The following is a 25,414-nucleotide window of genomic DNA, read 5'->3' as shown; positions in this document are numbered from 1 at the left end:
GCTAACTGTAACTGACAGCAATAGTAGGTTATCATCTTCTAGGTGGACCTGCAACTTTGCTAATGGGTTTCACAGTTATTTGCTGGCTGAAGAGGAATGGGGAGAATCTTGGTTCCATTCCAGGCCCTGGAGGGGAGTGTTCTCTAATGGGCACAGACTCTTCTGTCCCCTCCCCCTCCAAATTTTCTTTGTCCACGTCCTGGATCCCTGTCCCAGTCCCATTATCCTTGCCATTCCAGTCGCCACTCCTCGGGTTTCTCATCCCAGTCTCCTTGCTGACTCAGTACCAGTCTTCTCTCCCCCCACCTCTCTGGTCTGGCTCTTGTCCCCTCTTCATTTGAACTGGACAGCTTCCTCCTTCACACTGTGGGGGCCCAGCATGGGGAGCCTTGAAAGACTGGCTCCCTGTTCTCACTTCAGGTGTCTGAACCTGGAGCCAGAAGAGCCCACAGCAGTCTTAGTTGCAATTTCAAGGAAAGTCCTGTTCAGCCCCAGGCTGAAACATGCCCAATGCAGGGAATCTGCAGGGAATTCAATGTTAAAATGTAAGTCTCTACTGAGCATGTGCAAGCAGCAGTATTTTCCCCCCCCCAAAGGCTTATGACTTGAGCAACTCTTCACAGGGAAGGCAAAAGGCTTATCCCTGATACAAAGGTCACCCTCTGCCAAATTTCAAGTCCCTGCTACAAAATGTGGCCACTGGAGATGTTCCAAAAAAAGAGGTCTTCAGAACTCTTTGACATGGGCAAAACAATATTTTTCCTAGCCACCCTCTTAGAAACAGCTGAATCATTTTGGCTGAAATTTTCCAAGACAATTAATCATTTGGGTTGCTAGATAACTCAGAATGAAAGTTTGACAAAACTATAAACAACTGAAAACAGGGTCTTACAATGGGAAATGTTGGGCAACCAGCCCTGCCTACAATAGACCAATAACTAATAACATTCACACCAGCACTACTCAGTTTCCTAGGGGGATCCAACAAATACTTTATTGTGTCTTCTGTTAATATTCTGTCCTTCTGCTAAATGGACATAGTGTCTTGTTTGCTTTTATTCCCTGCAGCTGTTCACTGGGTTAATGGTTGATCTGAATTTTTTCCATAACCTTTGCATCTCTCTAGCTATCAGTGTTTTAGATAAATGTACTAAATGAAATGGTTGCCTTATCTTGAGTCCTTCCTCCCATACTAAATGTTTTACATTTGTCTGTGTTGACCTTTTCACCCGGACCCACTTTGGTGGGGGTATTCTAACAGCTGTGTAAATAGAGTTGCTATTTTCCTATTGCATTGAAACTCCTTTCATAAGCCTTCTTTATTCATATCCATCACTCCCCCTCCCATGATCAAGAAGCACCTACCTACCATGATCTACATAGCTCACCCCAAGATCAAGAAACACACCCTCATTCCCACTGCTACTGTCCACCTGCCCCCAAGGATGGTCAGCAGCCCACTCTGACATCCAGATGCTGAGATCCACCTTCTTGCCCCATTGACACCTACCTGCCAGCTGCTGCAACCCACCTAGTCCCCTTAAATCTTACCTGCCTATTTGGTCCATTCTATAGCATGATATAGGTTGTATGCTGCAGGAGAGAGCAATCGGATCTCTCAGGGGCGTGTACTCAGAGTGGGGGAGATGAGCACGCATGGGGAGACAGGTATGTCTCAAACATGGGGTGGGGGGAGCACAAGGAAGAAGTGACTCTGCACAATGAGTAGCCCACCAACTACCTCCACCACAACCCTGCTCTCCCCACGATAGGAGAGGGGAAACGTTCCCAGGGTAGAGGCTGGTATCATAATCCTACGGGGCCATGATCCATGTGGTCCTTCCCCTACCCCTCATCCATCTGCCTTTATCTACACGACCCTATAATGTGGCTTTCAGATGTGGTGTTTCACATGATCATCTCCATAAAATCATTAACCTCAACCACCCCATGTTTAGGCTTCCTGAAGATTAAAGGCACTATAGGGTTGCCAGTAGTGGAGCAGAGTTTAAATGTAATGGGCCAGACCTTCAGTTTAGTATAAATCAACAGTTCTCCATTGAAGGCAATGAAGCTACACCACATTACAGCAGCTAAGGATCTGGCTCTGAACTTTGGGGTCCACCCAGAACAGGAAGGGGTTATGTCACCGCCTGCCCTAGAACTTTGGCCTCTTTGTGCGGTGCAGTTATGGGTCTATTCCCTGACACCAGTAGCCTGCTCATGAGCATAAGGTCTCACTTTGGCTCTCACCAGCCTCGTTATGCTTTGCAGATTGATACCAACTGCCCTTGCAGTCACAGGTCTCCCCAAATGCATTTTTCCTGAGTTCTTAGTTACCAGACACTCAAACTGTTCCCCTCTGATTTGTCACCCCAAAGGTGTGAAACCAGATCCCCCATTATCAGCTCACTTTGGCTCTCACACACTGCACACCAGATGAAAATAAACAAAGTTTGCAGAAAATGCTCTTTAACAGCCAGTGACTCTCTCAATCCACATGGTTTGAATGATGAGTATGACCTGTCCTGAATTGACATACCTCTATTAAAGGAACCTTGGATCTAACTCTAAATGCTGCATTGGTTGGAGAGTTTAAGACTCCTGAAGATTAAATACACTTGTGTGCATTAATGCAGTTTTTCTCCAACTTTTGTACAGGTGACCCCTTTCAAATAGCAGGCCTCTCAGTGTGACACCCCCCCCCCTTATAAATTAAAAACACTTTTTTTATATATTTAACACCATTATTTGGAGGGAATGGTTTGATGGGATAACGTGATTTTAGTCAATTAGGCAATAACGTGCCATCGCTGGTAAAATGTGGGTCCGGCTGGAGAATCTTGCCTGTATGCTCGGGGTTCTACTGATTGCCATATTTGGGGTCGGGAAGGAATTTTCCTCCAGGGTAGATTGGCAGAGGCCCTGGAGGTTTTTTGCCTTCCTCCGCAGCATAGGGCAGGGGTCGCAAGCTGGAGGATTCTCTGCGACTTGAAGTCTTTAAATCACGATCTGGAGACTTCAACAGCTGAGATAAGGGAAATTGGGTGGGTCAGCTTTTGTGGCCTGCATCATGCGGGAGGTCAGACTAGATGACCATAATGGTCCCTTCTGACCTTAAAGTCTATGAGTCTATTATAAATGCTGGAGGCAAAGCGGGGTTTAGGGTGGAGGCTGACAGCTCATGACCCCCCATGTAATAACCTCACGACCCCCTGAGGGGTCCCGACCCCCAGTTTGAGAACCCCTGCGTTAATGCTTTCTGGTCCTCAAGCTAAAGTTTACATTGGATGCAATCTTCAGCAGATGGATGGTCTCCCCTTAGTGTTACTGATCCCTAAGATGCTCTCTGGAACTTCCTTGGACAGTAGATTGATACGTTTGACCAGCCATTTGTTCTGTTGCCATCTGACAAACCCTAGGCATCACTTTGGAGCTAAGAGTGCCAGGTGTCAACAAATGTTAAGAGCGAAAGGAGCTTCAGATCAACTCCCACACAAACTAAAGGCTATGACTCAGTATGTCACTTAGAGTTAAACTCTAGTTGGTATTCAGTATGTAACATAGAACCTAACATGGTGTGTTGAGTGGCAGTAATAAAAATATCTCCAAAACTGTCCTGGAACTTAATTCAAATGGCATGGATTCTGGTAGGGGAGCTGGGAGGAGTGATAATCCTGCATTCCTAGGACACAATAAGAGCAGGCTCAAGCCCAGCCTTCCGCTTCCAGTAGACACTGAGCCTGATTCTGCTTTCATACTAGTTTTACATCTGCGTAACTTCATTGACTTCTATAGGGTTATTTTACTCCTGTGCAGGTCAGAGGAGAATCTGGCCTTTTGGGGGCAAAGTGTAATATCATTCTGCAACTAAATTAAATGAGTAAAAATGTAATGGCTCAATTCTACCCTCAGAACTGACATTGCTGGGAGTAGCACCATGTAAACAAAGGCTATCATTGGACCTGTAGAATGAGACCATGAGCAGCAAGGCTGACTTCATTCTAGATCTGTTACCTGCTTCACAGCTTCTCAGAATGCTGTCCCTCGCTAGCTGATATAGCAGGATAGAAGGGCTAATGAACAGTTGCTTTCCTGTCTCTAGTTTGACTTCAGTGAGTCAAGGCCTTAACAAAATGTTCTGGATTTAAATATAAGCATGTTGCAAGAAGAAGTGGATCTGGATACAGTACGTCCTCTTGTACTAAAAGACAGAACCCACTGCAGAGGGAACAGAAATCCACTTCAGGCTATCCTTCTTCCAAATGGATTCGCAAAGTGATGGAGTACTTTCCATGTCTAACCATACAGGCTTGGCTAGCTAATGTTAATCTCCTGTGACAGTCACACGCAAAATCACACAGACTCTTTAATGCCTTCTCCACTAGAAACAAATTTCAGGGATAGCCTAGGTCAGACGTTCTCAAACTGTGGTCCGTGGACCACCACTGGTCCGCGAGCTCCATTCAGGTGGTCCGCAGATAGTTCCCTCTAAGGTACGTGCCTGGGTGGCCGCACCAAAGAGAATGAAGGCCCACCCACCTAATTAGTGGAGCTGCACAGGCGTGGCTCCACTAATTAGGTGCCTGGACCCTGGAAAAGATGCACATGTAAGGTGAGGTGGTGGCCTTGGGGGGAATAGGGGGTAGGTGGAAGGGGGCAGTGGGGTGAGAAGAGGGGGTGGGGGGAATTTGGGACATGCAGGGCTGCGGCGGCCAGAGAAAGAGGCAACTTTCCCCAGCTCCAGGGCTGCAGCTGCCAGGGAGAGACGGCCCTCCTTCCCAGCCTCAGCTCCGTGGCTGCTGTGGCAGGGGAGAGAGGGCACATCCAGAGCATTAGAAAGGTAAAATATTAAAATATGAGTTGTGTGCTTTTATTTGTAGAATAAAAAACCTTATATTATAGCACTTTTATCCAAAGCGCTCTACAATAGTTAGCTAACGGTACAAACAACATTTGGAAAGATCATTAGACCCTCAGCAATTTTCAAGTGGTCCGCGGAAAAAAAAGTTTGAGAACCACTGGCCTAGGTGAAACCCAGGCATCCTCCCAGGATGGAGTACTGCTCTCTCTAGGTGTGGTATTGGGTTCCAGTGGCTTATGAGAAAATGTGGTGATTTGAAATCTTCTAGTTAATTGCGCAACATCAGGTTAAACAATGCATTTAGCATTTATACTGTGTGAATCCAAAGCCTAATGCCCATTTTGTTCCACTTCAATACAGTCAGCCATTGCCTGGGAAACTTTTTCTGAAATGCTGCCATGGAAACTGTTCAGTGATCCAAACTCAGGACTTCTGGATTGTCATTAAGCTATTACACTGTGCCATACGTGACAAAACTGTCTGCGGAAGGATGCTATTTTAAATAGCTTTAGAACACTTCTGGCCTCAGTGATCCGTCAATGCAAGAGTCTCAGGTGTGATTCCTGCTGATACCCACTCCATTTCCTGAACAGCCTGTTTTGTTTTTATTTGTTCATTTTTTTCCCCACTGTTTGTTGGACAATCTCATCAGCCAATCAAACTAAATAATTCAAATGTTTCTGGAAAACAAATGCTAAAACTTACAAAAGTGGCCAAAACTAATTCATTTCAAACTTCAACCAAATGTTTGCAGGAAATTTCTTGCAGTATTTGTTCAAATCTGAAAATATTTTAAAGTGATCATTCAAGATGGAGTTGATTATTGGAAGTAGCCCCTACGAGCGTTTACTGAATTAACTCCATTTACATCAGCTGATTTTCTGATTATGCCAATTTAGGATCTGGCCCTATATTTTTAACTCCATTCTCTGCTTGATCTTATTGTGTTGACTGCAAAAAAACTATTTTAAGGGGGGGGGGAGTTTGGTTTTGAGTGTCTGGCATAGCCATGCCAAAGCTATAAAACAGGCAATAAGCATTACTGCCTTAGAAGGAAGAAGAAAATATTGTAGAATGACAATACATAATATATGTCCTTCCCTTTCTCTCTCCAAAGCCCCATGTTCTGTTTGTTTTGAGTTGAGAGTTTCATTAACCTAAAACATTCACCTAGTAGTGTGATTCATTTGGAGTAATAGTCACTGCAGATCTCTCGGAGTCTGAGATAATCTCATTAAATCACTGAAGAATTTCTGTGGGGAACCAAGCACAGTAGCTCAGAAACAAATAAAATCAGTATAGCATACTAAATACCTATTACACGATTGAAGCTAAAAACACTTAATTATATTAGTTAATTTCATTTAATTTGTACCATGATGAACTGGCCCTTTAAGAAGCATGGTCCAACTCTGCACTGTTACTGATTTCAGCTTAGAAAGGAGGGGATTTTGGAGACTCTAATTCCAAGGGATCATAGGTACTGTAGGCCTGAGAGCAAGGTGTACTGGGAAAGGAGGCAGAGATGTAAGTAAGATCCCTTAATTCATAAAGGGAACAAAACCGTTCTTGGGACTGTCCAGATGAAAGGGGGGCAGCAGCTCTGGGAGAGGCCTAAAGATACAGCCACAGGGCTGTGTAAAGTACCACATGGCAGGGGTGATGCTCTGACTAGAAAGCCAGAGTGATCCAACCCCAGAGAGGGGAATCAAGGGACTGGGCATCTCTGTTATACTCCGCAGAGGGGAGCAGAGATAAATAACTCTTTTTAAGGTGGACTTCTGGCTGGTGGTTGAACTGTCCTTATGCTGGAAAGCTAGGTGTCTTAATTTAGCCAGAGGGCTAAATGAACTTAGTTTGAGAGGGAAACCGAGGCAGCAGCTGCTGTGTTATCATAACTAGGAGGTCAGACATTGCAGCAAAGATTCATTGTCCCTCTACAGGAAACATTAAATTCCCCATAGCTATATAGTTCCAAGCAAGCTAATGTTAAGAGGTACTTTATGTAAAAATAATCTAAAAAGCTGATCCATGCCCAGCTGCACACACTATTCTCAAAATCATAACAAGGAAAGCATTTTTTCCTAGCTATATGGATGGAAAATGTGTGTGGCCATTAACACCTGATCACTGGATGGCTCTGGAGCTCCTAAGAATGGTAACAAATGAGTTGTGACAGGAAATCAGCCCTTGGCCATGAGGTTTATATTGTTTAAGTGACTTTGGAATTGACAATGATTTAATCATGTTTTGCAGGTGTCTAATGCATTTATTGCTTTGGTGCACACAGTATGTGACAGCAAACCAGGATTTCAGCCATTAATAATGGTCTTCCCTCTAGACTTTTCTTCACTCTAATCTTTGTCATTTGGTTCCTTACACGCGATCACCCCAGCCCTGCATCTGGATTCACATAGATGCAGAGCTGATTGCAGGTTCAAGACATAAGATGAAAGATCATTGTTGCATTAAAGCGCCTCCCTACAGGCCTGTGGCAGTGCCTATTGGGTTGGACCTCATACGGGGGGGAAACTGGATCTGCTGGCATCAAAAGCACCATTTGGTCCAAAAGGCCTCATTTTGCTCAAGCAGCAAATAATTATACACTTCTTTTGACTGTATTTTTAAACCCAAATCAAAGTAGAATTGAAAAGCCTTTATCAATTTAGCGTTAGAAAATATAGCAAAAGAGCTACTGGCTAAAAGATCTTGGTGTACTAGCAGACGCCCATGATTTGAGAAGAGAATCCCGATCCGTTTTGAGGGATCTGCAAACTATATAACATTCATATAAAATTGAAGTCACTTTTATTAAAATGTGTATATAGCTGTAGCACCCACAAGCCCCAGTCAGCATCGGGGTCCCATAGGGTTGGTGCTGTATATACATAGGAACACATGAGCCCTGTCCCAAATTGATGTTAGTTCAGAAATCAGTTAGGGTTCCTGTTTGTAGGATCTGGTCCTTAAGTTCAGTTCAAAGAGCTATATGGGGGGGGCTGGGCTAGCTAATCAGTGCACAGTGGTGTAATACAGGCAGAGCACTGTACAGCTTATAGTAGTATGAGCGTGTTTGCCCAGAGTCAGGTTTCCTTACTTCCTGAAAACTGAAACTCAAGTTTATAGCAGACTTTTTGTCTTTTTCAATTCCCCCTGCAGGTCAGGTTGGTTGTCATCTTCAACCGGGCCCAGTGTGTGGAGCAATTCTCATTAAAGTTGGTTGAAAATTTTTGAAATTGTGTCCATTTTGTGGAGTTAAAAATCATCTCAAATCATTACAGACACTTTTTGCTTAGCGAAAACTAGGGGTTTTGGTAAATGAAAATGTATTTCCAATATTTTTTCATGGTAATGAGAGAAATTCCAAAAGTTGAGTTTTTTCCCATTTAAAAAAAAAATTTCCTTTAGACTCTTTGCTTTTGCCCTCTTCCTCCTCCTCCCCCCCCCAACCCCCCAATGAAGGCAGCTCCTCTTTCTCTCTCTCCTCACCTCCCAAACCAGACACAGGAAATCACATTAGGAATTTAGGACAGACTTTTGTTTTGCTGATAGCTGACAGACACCTTTTAAAGGAGGCTCTCACTGGCAAGTGCTGTTTAACCCTAAAGGTAGCCACAGGAATCTAATTACTATCTAGATTATGATAAATGCATCTTGAATGCTAGTGCTTTCCTTTGTTCTACTGTAAAGGAAAAGCAACACCAGGTATTGCAGAACAACCTTTCCATTCTGCAGAAGGTGATCTTCCCTCTGTATCACTGTTGAACCAATGCCCCAGTACAGTATTAAGGTAGCTAACAGGCAGGAGTTCTGTCTTTCAGATTTGATTTAATTCTCACAAGTAGTTAACAGTTTAGGTTTAAAGATTCTATGGTCGGCTTCTGTAATAGTCAGAGTGTCCTGACTGGTTTGTACTTATGTAACTGTATCCTGACTAATGTATCTGAATTTCCCCCTGAAATAGTAGTTGGCTACAATATTCGCTTTCAACTTCCGCCTGTAATCGTTGTGCTCCAGTAAACACCTCTGTTAGGTAAACCAAGTGATCTGTATATGAGCCACTAATAATGACTCATAAATTTTTGGATGCACTATATAAATATAAGCTATTCTGCTAGTGCAAGCAAGTTTCAGGCCCTTTGTATGGTGATATTTGTATCTACTGCCACATCCCGTGCTGCTGTTGGCAAAGTGCATTCTTGCAGAAATGGGCCCAAAAGCCCAATTTGACCTGCACTCTCCATATGAGGCCAACAAGCTTCTGTCATGCCCCGAAGTCAAAACTGTAGGAAAAGGAACGATCAGTTTCTCTAAAGTAGAGAAGAGGTATGAATGAGATCTTCTCTTCCATCACCACCACCAAGTGCTACTATTAGCAGGGCAGAGGAAAACCGACATCTCCAGTTGAGAGGAATTTTAGAAATTGCTGTGCAGGAACAAATGACTGGTTTACCTTGTCCCATATCTGACAGTGGCCAGTGTTTTAGAAGAATGTATAAACATCCCATGAGGTGTGTGTTTGTGGGGTTGAAGGGAAACTGAGAAAAGTGGAAAGAGAGGAAATGGAAGCTTAATGTACAAGAAAATGTAGCTTGTGTCAATTCTATTAAAGAAATTGCTTGAGTAGCTTAACCATGTGCAGAATGACTTCTCCTATTATCAAGGTTAACGAGACGTGAGGTGATTACCTGAATAATGGCACTGGTAGCACAGACAGCTTTGGCTTACACATCCGATCTTTTCCAAGTTGTCAGGACTCAGTGGCTCTGTCTGAAGCAGGCGTAAGCTATTAGAAATTTGGGAGAGGGAATGCTAAGGCTTTTGACACTTCTGCTTTCACCAGCACTCCTGCTCTCATTCATGCCCACTGCACACATTTTTCCCAGGCCTTCTTGACACGTCCAGTTCCATACTCAGCCTGAAACCAAAAGTGCCAAAAAAGGTATCTGAACATTTACACACCAGTTGTGTGTGTAGCTACAACTTCAGTGTGCTGCAGCTGTCTCTGTAAGAATTCTGCCTTCTAGGGCTCTGATCTGTGAGAGGATATACAAGATGGAGGATCACAGAGTGAGACATCTCTACTTTCTCTCTCATGGAGGGTTTATAGTCATTATTTGTCTTGCTGAATCTGAAATATGTCTTCCATACGGAATGGGCATGCTGTGCTCACTACCTATGGAAGACATAACCTGGGGTGGGGCGCTGGGCTGCTAATTTCAGATCCAGAACCTCACATTGCCAAAGCTCATGGGTGTTCATATCTGGCTACAGCTCTAATTTAAAACGCTTCTGTTAGAGCTAGATTCTAGAATGGGCAATGGCTGAAAGACACTACTTATCTTCTCTGACCTTTGTTTTCTCTAGGCCTGGCTAGGTGTTTGGAGCTATTTTCTAGCATTGTGAGAATCCCTGTGATGAGAGATGTATATGGGAAGGGGCTATGTAAGAAGTGGAGTTGAACTGTGCCTGTATAGTTTCCACGTGGTAACTGAAGCCTGACAATGATAATTTAAATGTCAGTGTTGATAAATATATCACTTTTGCTGTAAGCACATGAAGGATGATCCTATTGGCCCTGATCTAAAGCCCATTGAAGTGAATGGGAGTGTCTCAGTTGACATCAATTGGCTTTAGATTGGGTTATTAAGAAGAACTTCCCAATCATCTGTGCATGGCATCTGGCTTCTGAGGAAGCCGGTTTGTGGATGGAGCTTAGGAGAGCATCACTACTTTATTTTTATCAGTTCAACCCTTGACACTGAAAGAGACTTTGATAACTTGAGACTTATTCAGAGTGGGGACGGGGCATGCTCAGGGGATGGAGCAGAACCATGTCTGGGGCTGCTGGCCCCACTGATCAACTCCTCCCCCTTTCTCCCAGTGCCTCCTGCACACCCTGGAACAGCTGTTCCCTGGCCTGCAGGAAGTACTGGGAGGGAAGGGGGAGGGGCAGGAAGAGGTGGGGAAGAGGAGGGGCAGGGATCAAGCGGGGGAGGGAAGAGGTGGGGCCTTGGGAGAAGGGATGGAGTGAGGGCGGGGCCAAGGGCTGAGTGGGATAACTTGGGGGTCCATGAAAAATTTTAAATCAAAATGGGGGTCCTCAGGTTGCTAAAATTTGAAAACCGCTGCTCTAGCTGGTACATCAGTGGTGCACCCCTTAAGGCTGCTTGCCTATCTAGTTGACTCAACAACGGCCTTTTTTAAAAAAACCACATGAATCTGTATCCAAATGTTTTCCAATTCATTTAATCAGCCATTCTTACCAGCTCAGAGTAACTTAAATGTAAGTCAATTCTGGACAAACTGTTATACACCTCTACCTCGACATAACGCTGTCCTCGGGAGCCAAAAAATCTTACCACATTATAGGTGAAACCGCGTTATATTGAACTTGCTTTGATCCACCGGAGTGCGCAGCCCCGGCCCCCCGGAGCACTGCTTTACCGCGTTTATATCCAAATTCGTGTAACATCGGGTCGCGTTATATCAAGGTAGCGGTGTATTTATTACAGCCAAGTTCCAGCATCTGTGTGGAGCCCAAGTAAATGGATTGCATAAAGGCAGGTATAAAGTCTAATTCTGCTGAAATGCAAAACCTCTAAACTCAGTTTGTATTATATTCTAACCAAACCTTTATTGGAATGAGTCCTTCTAACTGGGCTGTCTTTCATCAGGCTAACCAATGAGCATGTCACTTCTAAATAAACTGCTACTGTCCATGCAAAATATGTAAGCCACTCTGTAAGTTAGTGGCCATTCTACATTTTTTCTAGAAATGGGAATTGAATTAGTATGAAAAATTCTTTTATTCTTTGAGATACGCAAATATCCTCTAAGTCTAAACCATCATTATAAATCCAATTTTATTCATGTCCATTCTATCCCCTCTTTCTCTCCCATTTCCTGACAGTTTTGAAGACCTGTTTCCTTGTTTCCAAACCAACAAGATTTGTCTAATCATAAGCAGAACCCCCCTTGTATTCTACGACTCTGTGGCTGCAGAATCCAGCTCTTGCTGAAAAATTGTGCTTTGAAATCTAAGCTTTGTTGCCTAAATTACACTTCTAGCCCTCACAATGTGAAACTAACTTCCAAATGTGAATTAAGTGCCAACCAGTACGCTGCTTTTCTGTGTCTGAAAACAGCCTAAACTAGCTGAGACACCAGAACTGAGGTGTTAACTGTCCAGTTCATTTCACTGGGAAGTTTCCTGTAAACCCTCATTTAAATGCCAACAGCCAATCACTTTGCTACTTATACCTTCCAAAGTTGAAGACCTGACCCTTCCCCACATCTCCTGCTGACAAAACCTCCAGCTTCCCCATGCCAACTGCAGTGAAGCCTGTTTTGTCCATACAAATATCTATGCATATTGAAAATGGAACATGTAGAGGTTTGGGGTTGGGACTCAGTCTACCTACATTGTACTGGACACTGGGATCCCAATCCTATCTGGGTGCTCTGGCTGCTATTGCAACACAAATAACAATAGGCTAGTGTATGCTCAATAGTACAAGGCTTATTGCGCTTGGTGCTTTATTTGTTTTCATGTTTAAATCTAACTCCAGCTTCCGCTGAATTCCTAATCTGCTACACTGGAGACCCACCACAACCAGAATCCTTGCTGTAGGATTTGGGTCCAGCTTGCCAGGGCATACCTGGGTTCTTGATCTCTGGCTTTTAGAGTGGTTCATCCGCACCCAGGACACAACTATTGTCTTCAACCAAAATGGAAGGACCATTGGTGGGGCAGAGGGTGCCATCCTAAAATAGTCAAAAATGGAAACCCTGCTTGACCAGTTTGCTCGTGGTTCCTGGCATTTGTAGAGGGAGCAAAGACTATATTTACTTGCTGAATCAACTTGAAGTGTGCTCAGATTTCTGAGGTGGGGTACTTGCTACACACTGAGCTTTGAGGCACTGTCCTTCATTAAGGTCCCCACACACACTATAAAAGCACCTAGCATTTTTGCTGTCACGTTCCCATTTACAGTCTGGATTTAAAATTTATGAGCAGTGGAACTGCCATACAAGGAAAAGTTAATGAGCCACTTAGTGAGGTCTGCTGAGGTCTGGCCATAGGTTTTGAAGGACCTTATGCAAATTAATATGTGCAAGGCCCATCAAACTTCCTCACTACCTGGGACCAGGCCTATACCTTCAGGTACATAGCCCCTGGATATCTCATGCCTGCCTGCTATCCCTTCCCATCTAAGTAAAAGCTTCTGCAGTCTGTGGTGACACAAACATAGCCTGGGAAGACAGGAGGTGAAGCCAAAAGACTTGTTGGCCCTAACTCAGATGGGAGCCATGGGACAATGGATGAGGAATTGGGAATGGGATCTGGACTGAGAGGTTGCTTATGTTATACCAGCTGTAGGAATGGAGCCTTACTTGCATAAAAGCTTCACCCTTAGGGTGAGAGAAGTGTACTGAACAATTGCATTCTCTTACTGTATGATCAGGTGCCCACTGAGTACCATTTTACAGGTCTTGGTGAGTGGAAACTGCTGTAGCTTCTTACTATGGCCAGGGTATTTCATTATAGTAGATCATCTGGTTGGACTTTGCTGGTCACTGATCTACTTTTGTATAGTCATATTTTATAAGGGGAAAGACTTGTTGGCACCACATTGACATTAGAAATATTTCAGGTCGTTGCAAAATAAAGATGGCTGCTTGTATCTTCACCCTGTCTCCTTCAGCTTCTGCACATGAAAGATAACCATGCTCCACTTTTGAAAATAGTGTCTCCCAGGCTGGAGTATGCAAGCCATACATAAAATGTGTGTGGCCTAATTCCAGTTATATAAACTTGTGTCTCAGACATATGGTACCTGTTGATATGTTTCTATCTGTTCTGTAGCTTGCAGCTAGCAGGGGCTTGGGAGAATTGAAATATTAAGATCACCAAAGTATATTCTTAATCTTAATGTGCATGCTGCAAAATCCATGCAGCAGCACATAGATGCTAGCTGAACATTTTGCAGAAGAAGATGGAATGTGGAGCCCTGTGGAATTATTTATTTTTTTAGATTTTTTTTTTTATTTTTTTGGAATTTTATGTTACTTCATTTTATGCCCGTAGGGGGTGGTGCAGGGGTGCAGAGTGAGTCTTCAATGGCAGCTCCTTTCCAACCCAGTGCTCTGGGAGTTGCAACCTGGTCCATGGGGTCGCAGTGCTACTCAAGTTTGACTTGGCTGCCCCTCTGTCGTCATGGCAGAAGGACAGCTGGGCCACACCTAAGAGACACTGTGACCCCTTGTGCCAGGGTTGCAGTGCCACGTACTCAAATTTGACCCAGCTGCCCACCGCTCCCAGTCATGATGCTGCTGTGGGGTGAGGGGTTTTTTTGTTTTAATTTTTAATACTTTTTTGGTTCTATTTCATGTTATTTTGCATGTCTGAAAAATACAGAGCTCTAACAATATGCAATCTTTGTTCAGGTAAAAACTCCCACTGATGTCAAGGGGCTTGATCTGCCACTACCTTGTACTTTACGTAATCACTTACATCTATGCAAAATGACTAGCATGGGCAATATCAGTTTACAACTATTTGTGCAGGTATAAATTGCTACACAAGGTGCAAGCCAGTGGAGAATCAGGCTCAGTGGGACTGCAGAACTGAGCCCAAATACCCACTCACAAGAGGACTTTAGTGCAAACTGGAATGCCATGTCAAAATATAGAAAACTGATCTAGTTAAGATTGTCAGTCTGTCTTTGTTTAAAAAAAATCCCATGGGAAACAGACATCCTGCCAGAGTCTGCTGTTTAATAAAAGTATCTAAAGGCTTGTGAAGAAAACTGCACTTTGGGGTACAGTTTAAATCAAACATCAGTAGCTCAGAGACAGAAACATCTCTGACATTTTAAAAAAAAAATTCACCCACAACTTATCTTTTGTTTGCCAATCACCAGCTGCTTGCCTGCCATATATATAGGCACTATCTCCTTTGTCTTAAGTGCCATGATGTTTACTTCTAATGGTAACAATCAACAACTGGTGGTAGGCATTTCTGTATGGTAATGAAGGCAATAATGCTGTCTGCAATTGACACCAGCGGTGCCAAGTTTCAGGCCCTATCAGCACACCAAGAAACAGGCCAAAAAACTCTCATCTTATTGAGCTGCCTTCCGCTCATTGTAGTGGATGGGAAATAGAGGGGCTTTGCAACTTCCCAGCCTGCCCATGGCCTAATCTGGCAAGGTGCAAATTAAGTTGATGGGGAATTGGAGCCATTTGGCACCTTGCAGGATTAGGCCCATAAGAAGAATAGACAGGCTGTGTGGCCTCCTAACCCTGCAGAACCCCACACAAGATTCACTAGGAAATCCTACAGATGTCAGGCCAAGTAAAGCTTGTGTGCAAGCAAAGTGACTCTGCACTACTGCCCAGCCTTCTTTCGTGGTACCATGGTTCACTTGGGAGCCATGCTGCTATTTGTTCTCCAGTCTCCAAGAAAACATTGGGGAAGTTTCAGTGTGGAGGAGCAGCAGCAGAAGAGAAATGCTGGTCCAATCAGCCTTCTCCTACAATGCAATATCTCTTAGGATTGATGGGGCAGCCAGTGCCAGGTACAAAAACACAAGAGTTGGTGGTTCTTTGTCGAATCCTCCTAACTCGGTAATCATGTGTTGTGGTTTTATTTCCATCTGTAGTTCTCAAAGCACTTAACAGGAGGGATTAAATGACAAGGAAACTGATGCACAGAGAGCTGATTTATCCAGGGTCAGAGGTTAAATAGTTGCTACTAGTAATATTTTACTAGTAGATCTTTCATCCTGAGCAACAGCCAACTATTTACTTCATTTGAATTGAGAGTGCTTGTTACCTCGTACGAGGTGCTCGGCAGCTTGCAATATCAAGCCCTAAATTGTGGACATCCTATTGTCAGTACTGAAGATATTTTCAGGTCATACGCTGATGCACAATCACCTGGGTCCAGACATGATCCTATTGAAGTCCTTTAGGAATACACTTGACATCAGTTGAGCTATTAATAATATTAATTGTGTGTGACAGCCCCTTACAGCCTTGTTCAGGGATGAGGGCCCCACTGTGGTAGGTGCTGTGTACACACCTAGTGAAAACCCTGCCCCAAAGCGCATACAATATATCCCAGACATTGGTCCTTGCTTTCTTCCCATGTGATGCAGGGGGGTGAAGACATGCAAATAATATAAAAGTTACTCACTTAAGAGTTGTTTGTGCGAAGCAGTCATGTTTATGTTCTCATACCAGAAAGGGTTCATCAAAGGGAAGCATTTGCTCCTAGCTAATAGAGAAGGGGGAAAATAGTATGCAAAGTTTGTATTGCAAATGAAAATAGAAGACTTTAGCGTGTGTTCTCAACATGTGCATACAGATCCTTCTACGTCTTCCCCTTAAGCAGTTATTTTTGTGTGTGGAGAATAAGGGTGAGAATTTCAGTACTGGCCTAAATGTGTTCCCCCTGGGTGAAATCCTTGTCATTGACTTCAGGAGGGCCATACGCTCATTGATTTCAATGGTGCCAAGATTTTGCTGAATGGGAGCAAAGGTCAACCCTGATGCTTTTGAAAATCCCACCTGAACGCTTTTTCATAGCCAGGCAACATCCTTTCTCCTCCCTGCTTGATACACATTAATCACTGTGTGTGTTTGTCTGTGATATTTTTTTTTATTTAAATTAATTCAGATATCATGGTGATTTGCATGCCAGGAGAAGGTAAATAGAATGGAAAATCCTATCACACCAGCAAAGGAGTTTATCAGCCTTCCATTATAGACCAAGGCTCTAAAATATGCTCCAAGATTCAATGTAACATATATCCTTCTTTAAAATATCGCTGTTGGTCATTTTAAGTCTTACACTTTGGGGCTAAAGTTCAAATTATTCCTTTTATCTAAAGAAAAAGGCAAAACTGGCTTATGTTCTCCCCCCCCCCCCAGTCAACCCAAGCATTTAAACCCACACAATTTTAATATAGAGGGCATGAGATGCCTTTCTTAATTTTGGTTGCATTTATGATGAAAATGTATATGATTTTTTTTAAAGTTTTACTTACATAAAAATACATGTTTGTGCTTCTTTTGAAAAGTATTATTGTAAACCCTAAGACTTCGGGGGGGAAATGAATTATGTTAAGAGGCCAGAAAGTGAGGCTATGAAGCTATCTTATTGCCTACTGTGCCTAGTTAGCGCAGCTTTTCTGGTACATATGCCACCTAATCAATTGGTGAGATTTCTAAAGTACCTAACTACAGATAAAGCGATGCAACTCCGGCTTCTAATCTTCCTCACTGTATTTATTAGTCCGTGGTAATTGTCATAACAATACCTAGGTACTGTGTGTATTTAATAAGCCTACTTTCATTAAGGGGGGAAAGTAGCCCCTGTTTCAGGAGTCAGAGACGCAGTGCCGGGGGCAGATGTTCCAGGCAGTGTCAGGGATGGGGACACACTCCACCCAGTAGCGTTGTTCGGTGTGACTCTGAGAGCTGACCCCAGCCGCTGAGGGGCTGTGCCCCTCGAAGGACACTGCAGCTAGCTGCCCTGTGGATCCCTAGAGGGCCGCAGGAGGTCGAGGTGTACTCACGTCTGCAGGTCCGCCAGAGTCCCGAGTGCGAGCTCAGCGCCGCCGAGGAATTGTGTGACCGCTCCAGTTTGGAGGCATCGATGATGTACCAGAAGTCGGTCCCTATGGCTACCACCAGGAAGATGAAACTTAACACGCCCGCCAGGGCCACGAACACGGCGAGGCCACTTAACTTGATCTTCATGGTGCTGCTGCCTTGAGTCTCCGGCCGCCTAGCGCCTGACGGGGACAGCCCCGGCGCTCATCCCCGGCACTGAGCGCGGCCAGCCCTGCTGCGCCCTATCCGCCCCCCTTCCCCGGGGCTGCAGCGCGAGGCTGCCGGCAGGACCCAGCCACGTGCAGCTCCCGCAGTCCCGGCTCCGGTCCCCTCCCAGCCACGCCAGGCGGGAGGCTCGCTTCGCCCGCGATCCCAGCCACTAGCGCCGCTTGCCGCCTGCAGCCCTTCGCCTTCCCCCGAGCACGGCCGGCAGTGAGCGGAACCGCTGCGGTGTCTGCGCTCCGGGCAGCTCCCCGGCCAGCAGGCTCTGGGCCAGCCCTTGCCCCACCTGCCCCCTCCCCGGGCGAGGTGCGCTGGGGCTGGGCGCACGGGTCAGCACCACGGACAGCTCCGCCGCAGAGTCCCGCCTCGAGCAAAGGGGCGCGTTGGCCCCGTGTAAGGCACTGGGACCGAATACCCTGGGAGCGCGTAGCAGCCAGATGCAAGGGCAGCAGCTGCTGGGAGCAGTTCCTGCTGCTGGGGGAGATCCTGCAACACCCCTCTCCTCTGCACTGGCTCTCTCAGCCCTGCCGGCGTCTCCTGCTCTCCTTGGCAGTTACACTGTACGTGCATCTGCCCTGCTCTCCCTCCAGCCTTTCCGTGGCAGGCTTGAAGGACCTATCCAGTGTCCTCACGGCAGCATTAACGGGGGAACTATCCTGCCCCTGTGCTTGATGCCAGGAGCAGAAGTCCTTTGCATGCAGCAATGCCCTGGGGACTGGATGACTGCAATTGAGAGCAATCTTAATCGTGAGCCCCTGGTTCTTCCTTAACAGGTGAACGACTGCAGACGTTGTTTGTTCGCTAAGTAGTAATTACTTGGCGCTTATATAGCCCTTTTCATCAGTATCTCCCAAACAGTTTTAAAGGAGGACGGGGTTTGTTGGGGTAGGGTTGTCATCCAAAGCCTCCCTAAGGGATTCGAATACTTATTAGAAAATAATGGGAATTCAGTATCCAGATCTCCTAGGAGCTTTGAAAGTCTCAGCATAGCTGTCTCACACAGGAATGGAAAATCTTCCCTTGGTGCAAATCAGACTCTTATTTATGGGGAGGATGTGGGAGCACAGACTAGAATAGTTTGTGAAGTGTTTGAAAATGTTTTCTTACATTTGAACACTTTTTTGTGGGTCTATTTTTCCAGCTAATTCATGATGAAATGTACTTGGTTTTTTGTTTTTGTTTGTTTGTTTGTTTGTTTTTGGCCTTTCCAAATGTAAGTCTAAGTGAGGTGGGTTTCTTTAATCCATTTCAGAATGGAGGGGGCAAAGGGGGAGACCTGCTGCAATACATACCTTTCAGGTAGTGTATGGCTCAGCTCTATGTATCTTGCAGTTAGGAAAAAAAAGTCACTGAAAATATGAGCAATGAGAGCAGCTGTGACTACACATCTTGTAAGAGGGAGCGTATTTCTAGTGGTCAGAGAGCAAGCCTAAGAGCCAGCTCTTCTGGGTTCTGTTTACAGTTCTGCCATCGAGTCATGTGCTATTGACACTGTGCCTCAGTTTCCCCATTTGCAAAATACTGGTTGTGGTCACCCATAGATGTGTTGTGTGGCTTAATATCCATTAAGTGCTTTAAGATGACCAGACAAAATATTCTCACTATGTGCAAAACATTTGCTATTTCATAATATATGGACACTGTAATGTTACCAAAAGACATTGATGATAACAGTATGATACATCCTATTTATCATTCTGCTCTAGATTGTGTCCAGTAACAAAATAATCAAATGTAGGTTTAACACCAAGAATTAAGCATTTTTGCTACCTCATGAGTAAGTACCAACTTAAATATGGATTAAACACTGACCCTGTTTGCCAAATCATTGCTACCTCTGACTATCCCCTTCCAATAGAGCACAAGGTGCAGTGAGCATCTGATTATATAAAGCTGTAGTAAACTCAACATGCTTCAGTGGGTATGGCATCTGAGAGCATAGATATCTCAGATGTGTGCATCTCTTTCCATCACAAGATTTTCTGAAAGACTAATGTGCATGTGATACAACAAGTGTGTGCCTCTGAGTGAATCAACACGTTGGCCATGCTGCCACCTTATCTCCTGCCTATGGAGCTGAGCCAATGACTGAAGTCAGTTGACTTCAGTCACTTACCCGGATCAAATCACACCAGTGCAATTTTATGCTTAAACCAGTGCAGAACATCTACACTGGAGACTCTCTTTGCTGTAGCTACACAAGTGTAAAATATATACATCTTATAGACAGGGCCTATGAGGCATTTTCTTTTCTTGCTGAATGTAATTCACTTTGAGTCTCAGGGGTCTTCCTGGGTCGAACACCAATCATTTACAAACAATCTGGATTTACTTGCTCTCGGAAATAAATCTATTTTAAGAGTGCCTATCACAAGGCAGAGTTTGTGACATAATTATCTATTCCGTGTCAATGGACTGTCATAAACCTAAGATGATGATCAGAAGGAAAAGCTGCCTTATGCAAAGGAGAGTCCTTACTCAAATACAATAATCTTCAAAATCAGACAGATACTACTTTGTAGCATGCAAACAGACTTATGGATATATTTTGATAGTATCCCAATAGACTTTCCTTATTAGACAATGTGGTCAAAGGTTACAATGAATCATGTAGTCATACTTTTTATTTGCTCTATCAGTCTTTTCAGACATACAAAAGAGAAGTGCCATATAAAATGTATACAAAAGAGGAGAAATGTTATTAGCTTATTTTTCATAAATATAAACTAGAAGTGTACGAACCCCTTCATACCAGCAAATCCTTAATTCAAAGTCTCTAACAAATGCCCTCATTCTTCTCCTAATGAAATCCAGAGGAGTAAAGGATGTCAGAGAATACAATTGCTGAAACGGCTGATCCAAACACCATGGGCGGCAGGTATAATAGGCCAGGGAAGGCTAAGCCTTCCCTAACCCAGGCTATGGCCCTGCCCACCTCTGCCCCAAAACCCCACCCTTGCTCCCCTTCTCCCCTGAAGCCAGCGAAGGCTCAATCAGGCCAGTGGCCTGGAGCTTGGGGCTTGGGCTGGCTGGTGGCCCGGGGGTCGGGCCGGGGGCCAGGCTGACCGGGGGCCAGGCTGACCGGGGGCCAGGGCTGGGTTGGGCTGGCCAGCAGCCCAGGGTAGCTCAGGTCAGCCCGGGGTCGGGCCAGTGCTTGGGCCAGCTGGCAACCTGGGGCAGCTTTGGCCGGCCGGCAACTCAGGACTCAGGGCAGCTGGTCTGGGCTGGTCTGGGGCTCCGAGCGGCTGGGGCTCCTTCGGCCGCAGGGCGGGCTTGGGGCTCCAGTGTGTGAGGGGGGGCAGGAGGGGCAGGGCCTCAGGCAGAAGGGGCAAGGGCAGGGGCTAGCCTCACCAAAGGGAGGGTTCACGCGCTGGCCATGCCCAAAACACTAGAGCTGGACTAAATTTCAGTTGTTTGGGGGATTCCCCCCTTTTTTCCAGAGACAGGGAGAAAAATACTCCTCAAATTTTTCATTTTATTTTGTTGAAAAGTTCCATGAAAAGCTTTGTAAAAAAGAACATTTTAGTTTCTTTCTAACGTTTTCCTTCAGCCCTAAAACTCATAGCAGTAGCAAGCTGTGCCATTACATGAAATAACTGCATGTATTTCTCCCATATTTTCACAGTGGAGGAGGCAGATTCAATTCATGTCTCAGAACAGTATGCCAAGCAATAATGAGTAGTGGTGGTTTAAAAAAAAAGTGCATGCAGGATTATTTAGTTTTTGGTGTCTTTCTTAGCCGCTCCTGAGGAGGAGTGTGACCCAGTTGTTTTGGGTGCTGTACAATACATGGTAAGAGCGAGTCCCTACCCTGAAGAATTTACTGTCCTAAGGCCCTAATCCAGCACGCGCACATACTCCCACACACAATTTAGGCATACAAGGAGAGTTAACTGTAAAGCTAAATCACCGTGGATGTCTTTGCAGAATCTGGGTATACATAAACATAGCAATTAATATCTTGATGAAGTAAACACTTAGTGCTTGTACGATTAGGCCATAATGATAGATGAGCCAACATGCAAGGCTATATCAAAGGAAGATTAATTTCCATATCAATGTGGTCTATTCAAATGTAAATCCTTGTCCTGAGGGAAGATGAAATCCCAGAAGAAAACTAAATTGTTGCACATTTTTAAACAGGCAATTCTGCATCAAAGCATCCTGACAAAATCATTAAAAAGATCCCATCAAGAAAATGGGGAAATCAAAAATGGTAAAATTCCCTTTCCAGAGATTAATTTCTAATTTATTGAATTCTTCCAAAAATCTTCAAAAGCTAGGACAGTAGGGTCATGGGATCTTTGACCAAGGGGAGCCTCTGATTTGAACTGGCTTTCGTGGACGGGGGAAATAGTCATTTGTGCTTGGTCACATTTGCCTTTACTGAATACATAAGTGACAACCAGTAACCGTTTGGAGGATGCTGCCAAATCTGCAACCATGGGGATCCCTAGACATAGTGGTGCACAGGGGCCAGAAAACAGCTGGATCTAGTCAACTGAGCATTCCCCAGTGTGAGGGAGATCACAGCTGTCCTAACTGACTTCTGCCCCCACACTTCCACCTCTCGACATGTTGGGTATTGAGGGGCATGTGGCCAGAGTGTACTGTATTCTGACAATCCCAATCTGACTGACAGTTCCCTGGGAGCCATCACTGGCTGGTGTAGCTGAGAGCAGGCTGCTCTAAGCTCCCTGGGGTTGGCAAAATACCAGCCTGAGCATTTGAAAGCCCATAACTAGCTCCCTGACAGCTGTGCTGAGGGCAGCCCTGGTTGGTTCAATTACTTTTAATTAATGTTTACATAGTCCAAGTGAGATCCTTGAAGTCACTGTGCTGCAGAAGTACTACAGAGATTAATATGTTATTAATGGAGAGATGAATGTGTGAAATTGATTTTTAGAACTTTGAGTTCATTCATTCAGGAACGTCCAAATTGTTTACTGAATATGAATGTTAAAAGTAGGAAACAGCACACAATCAATTCCATTACAAACACTTATTATTGCCAAAATGTCACCGTTTGCCTGGATTAGAAATAGCAATTCTTCTGCTAAACCCAGATTTCCTCCTTTCAGACAGTGTAAACAGGTTAGTTTATCTAAACTTGTATTAATTACTGATACCCAGCAAAATCTGTTTTTAAATCTCCAAATCAGTTGGTTTTTGGGTTTTGTTTTCAGTTTCCTCCACCACTCATATTATTTCTAGATTAAAAAAATTAATCACAATTAATCGCACTGTTAAACAATAATAGAATACCATTTATTTAAATATTTTGGATGCTTTCTACATTTTCAAATACATTGATTTCAATTCCAACACAGAATACAAAGAGTACAGTGCTCACTTTATATTTATTTTTTTATTACAAATGTTTGCACTGTAAAAATCAAAAGAAATAGTATTTTTCAGTTCACCTAATACAAGTACTGTAGTGCAATCTCTTTATCATGAAAGTTGAACTTACAAATATAGAATTATGTGTAAAAAAACTGCATTCAAAAATAAAACAATGTAAAATTTTCGCGCCTCCAAATCCATTCAGTCCTACTTCTTGTTCAGCCTATCACTCTGACAAAGAAGTTTGTTTACATTTGCAGGAGATAGTGCTGCCGCTCAGGGTGACCAGACAACAAGTGTGAAAAATCGGGACGGGGGTGGGGGGTAATAGGAGCCTGTATAAGAAAAAGACCCCAAAATCGGGACTGTCCCTATAAAATCGGGACATCTGGTCACCCTACTGCCGCTTCTTATTTACAATGTCACCTGAAAGTGAGAACAGGTGTTCTCATGGCACTGTTGTAGCCAGCATCACAAGATATTTAGTGCCAGATGCACTAAAGATTCATATGTCCCTTCATGCTCCAACCACCATTCCAGAGGACATGCATCCATGCTGATGACGGGTTCTGCCCAGGAATACAGTATAGGACTTCCAGTAAGTTAAAGATCCCTAGACTCAAGTTGGACCAATGTAACTCCATTTAAATCAATGAAGTTAACTCGGGGATACTTTTGTCCAATTGAAATGAAGTTATGGTCTTAGACTTAGATGAATGCATACTTGTAACATGAATACATCAAAGCTAAAATATACCCCAGGAATTGGAATCAATTGAACTAGTGGTGTTCAAAAAAATTTCCCAGGAAATGTCACTTTTTCCCTCCTGTTTTGTCTTAATCAATTCAAGAATTTAAGACAAGACCTGTTTACCATTCAACATTCTGTTAAAAGCCAGAGAGAAAATTTAATGAATTCTAGAAGTTTTTTTTTTTAAATAGCTGTTTCAGGGTCCCATCTGCAATACCTTTACCAAGTGACTCAAGAGAGCATTGGTGGAAACTACAGTACAATAATCAAGATCATATTTTCAGGTTCATTCTCTTTGTAATTAATAATTATTGCTTGACTGGATTGTCTGAGCTCTAGCTGTTCCTCTTCAGATATGAAGTATTCACTGTGCGACTATGTCTGAACACTTCCCCACAACATGCTGTATTGCCAGGAAGGTTGGTGAGTCGATGTGGGGATACTTTGCATCAGGAACATGGTAAATATACTTTATCTATGAGAATGCACAGGGTATACAACACAGTGGGCCAGGTCCTCACAGTGGGCTAATTCCTCTCCTTGGGTTCCGGCTTCTTTGCCTTAGATCAGCCTTTAGTAATTGTTGTTAGTTTAAAGTACAAATAAGCACATCATTTTGACCCTGCTCTAGCACAGGCCTGCTCACATGCTTAAAGTTCAGCACGTGCTTATGTGTGTTACTGACTGACAAAAAAGGTATTTCTTCATAAACACACACAATTTCTGTAACCACTTACCAGTGAATGAACAAATCTCCCTATCTATGCATTCAATGTGCACCTATAGATGGAACTACAATTTCTATCTAGAGGTGATACTTGAGTAAGAATGATCAAACTAGAATAGGGTCATTAAGTTGTGCAGATATTACATTAGGAATTAATGGATCCTAATGAACAGAGGTTCTTTCTTTTCTCCCCCTCTGCCCCTGTCCCCAGTGGTTTTGAAAACTGCATTAGCAAAAGTATTATGTAATGCTTAGAACTCAGATCTACAAATATGTTCAGATTTATTTAGATATTTTTTGAATTTCATAGAATATGATGCCAACAAGAAAATCTGTGAATAGGAACATTTTTAATTCAAATAAACTGACAGTTTAGTATTGAAATATGAACACACTCTGTGAACAGACAGGGAATGGCTGGTGTTAGACAGCATGTATCCCCAGAAGAAGAATGTATACATCTGAATATGGCTGAGCAGTTTCACTGAGAGGAATATGCAAAACTTCCCCTTTAAGTATGCTTCACAAATTAGTTTTAAATCATAGCTTTCACAGGCAAACACATAATTCCTAAATGCTCTCTCTGCCTCTACTGGAAGTACAGGGTCTGATTCTGATCTCACTTCAGGCCCTGATCCAGCAGAGCACTTGAGCATGCACTTCACTCTAAGTATGTGAGTAGTCCCCTTGAAATCAAGTGGCTGGATCATAACTGGGACTATGCGCATGCTGTCAGCCTATGCTTACATGCTTTGCTAGATCGAGGCCTTTCACCTGTGTAGATCAGGAATAAACACCACTGAAGTCCAGTGTGAAAGCAGAATCCAGCCTATTCTAATTATGAAACAAAATTTAACACATCTGTGACCCAGTTTTCTTC

General features: G+C 43.8%; 1 protein-coding gene across 2 annotated transcripts in view; it reads right to left on the bottom strand.

Annotated features, from left to right (window-relative positions):
- TMEM114 (transmembrane protein 114) overlaps nt 1–17,635 on the bottom strand; it is a 32,667-nt gene extending 15,032 nt beyond the window's left edge. For both annotated transcript variants that reach the window (XM_026650555.1, XM_026650557.1), the window contains exons 1-2: nt 17,452–17,635; nt 16,068–16,148 (exon numbers count right to left, since the gene is read on the bottom strand). In XM_026650555.1, coding sequence (XP_026506340.1) covers nt 16,068–16,148; nt 17,452–17,635 — 265 coding nt within the window. The remainder of the gene's footprint in view (nt 1–16,067; nt 16,149–17,451) is intronic.
- Between the last annotated feature and the right edge of the window lie 7,779 nt (nt 17,636–25,414).

The sequence above is a fragment of the Terrapene carolina genome, unplaced genomic scaffold (assembly GCF_002925995.2).
Source record: "Terrapene carolina triunguis isolate 2854851 unplaced genomic scaffold, T_m_triunguis-2.0 Scaffold93, whole genome shotgun sequence".
Lineage (NCBI taxonomy): Eukaryota > Metazoa > Chordata > Testudines > Emydidae > Terrapene > Terrapene triunguis.
This window is presented reverse-complemented; position numbering and strand designations above follow the sequence as displayed.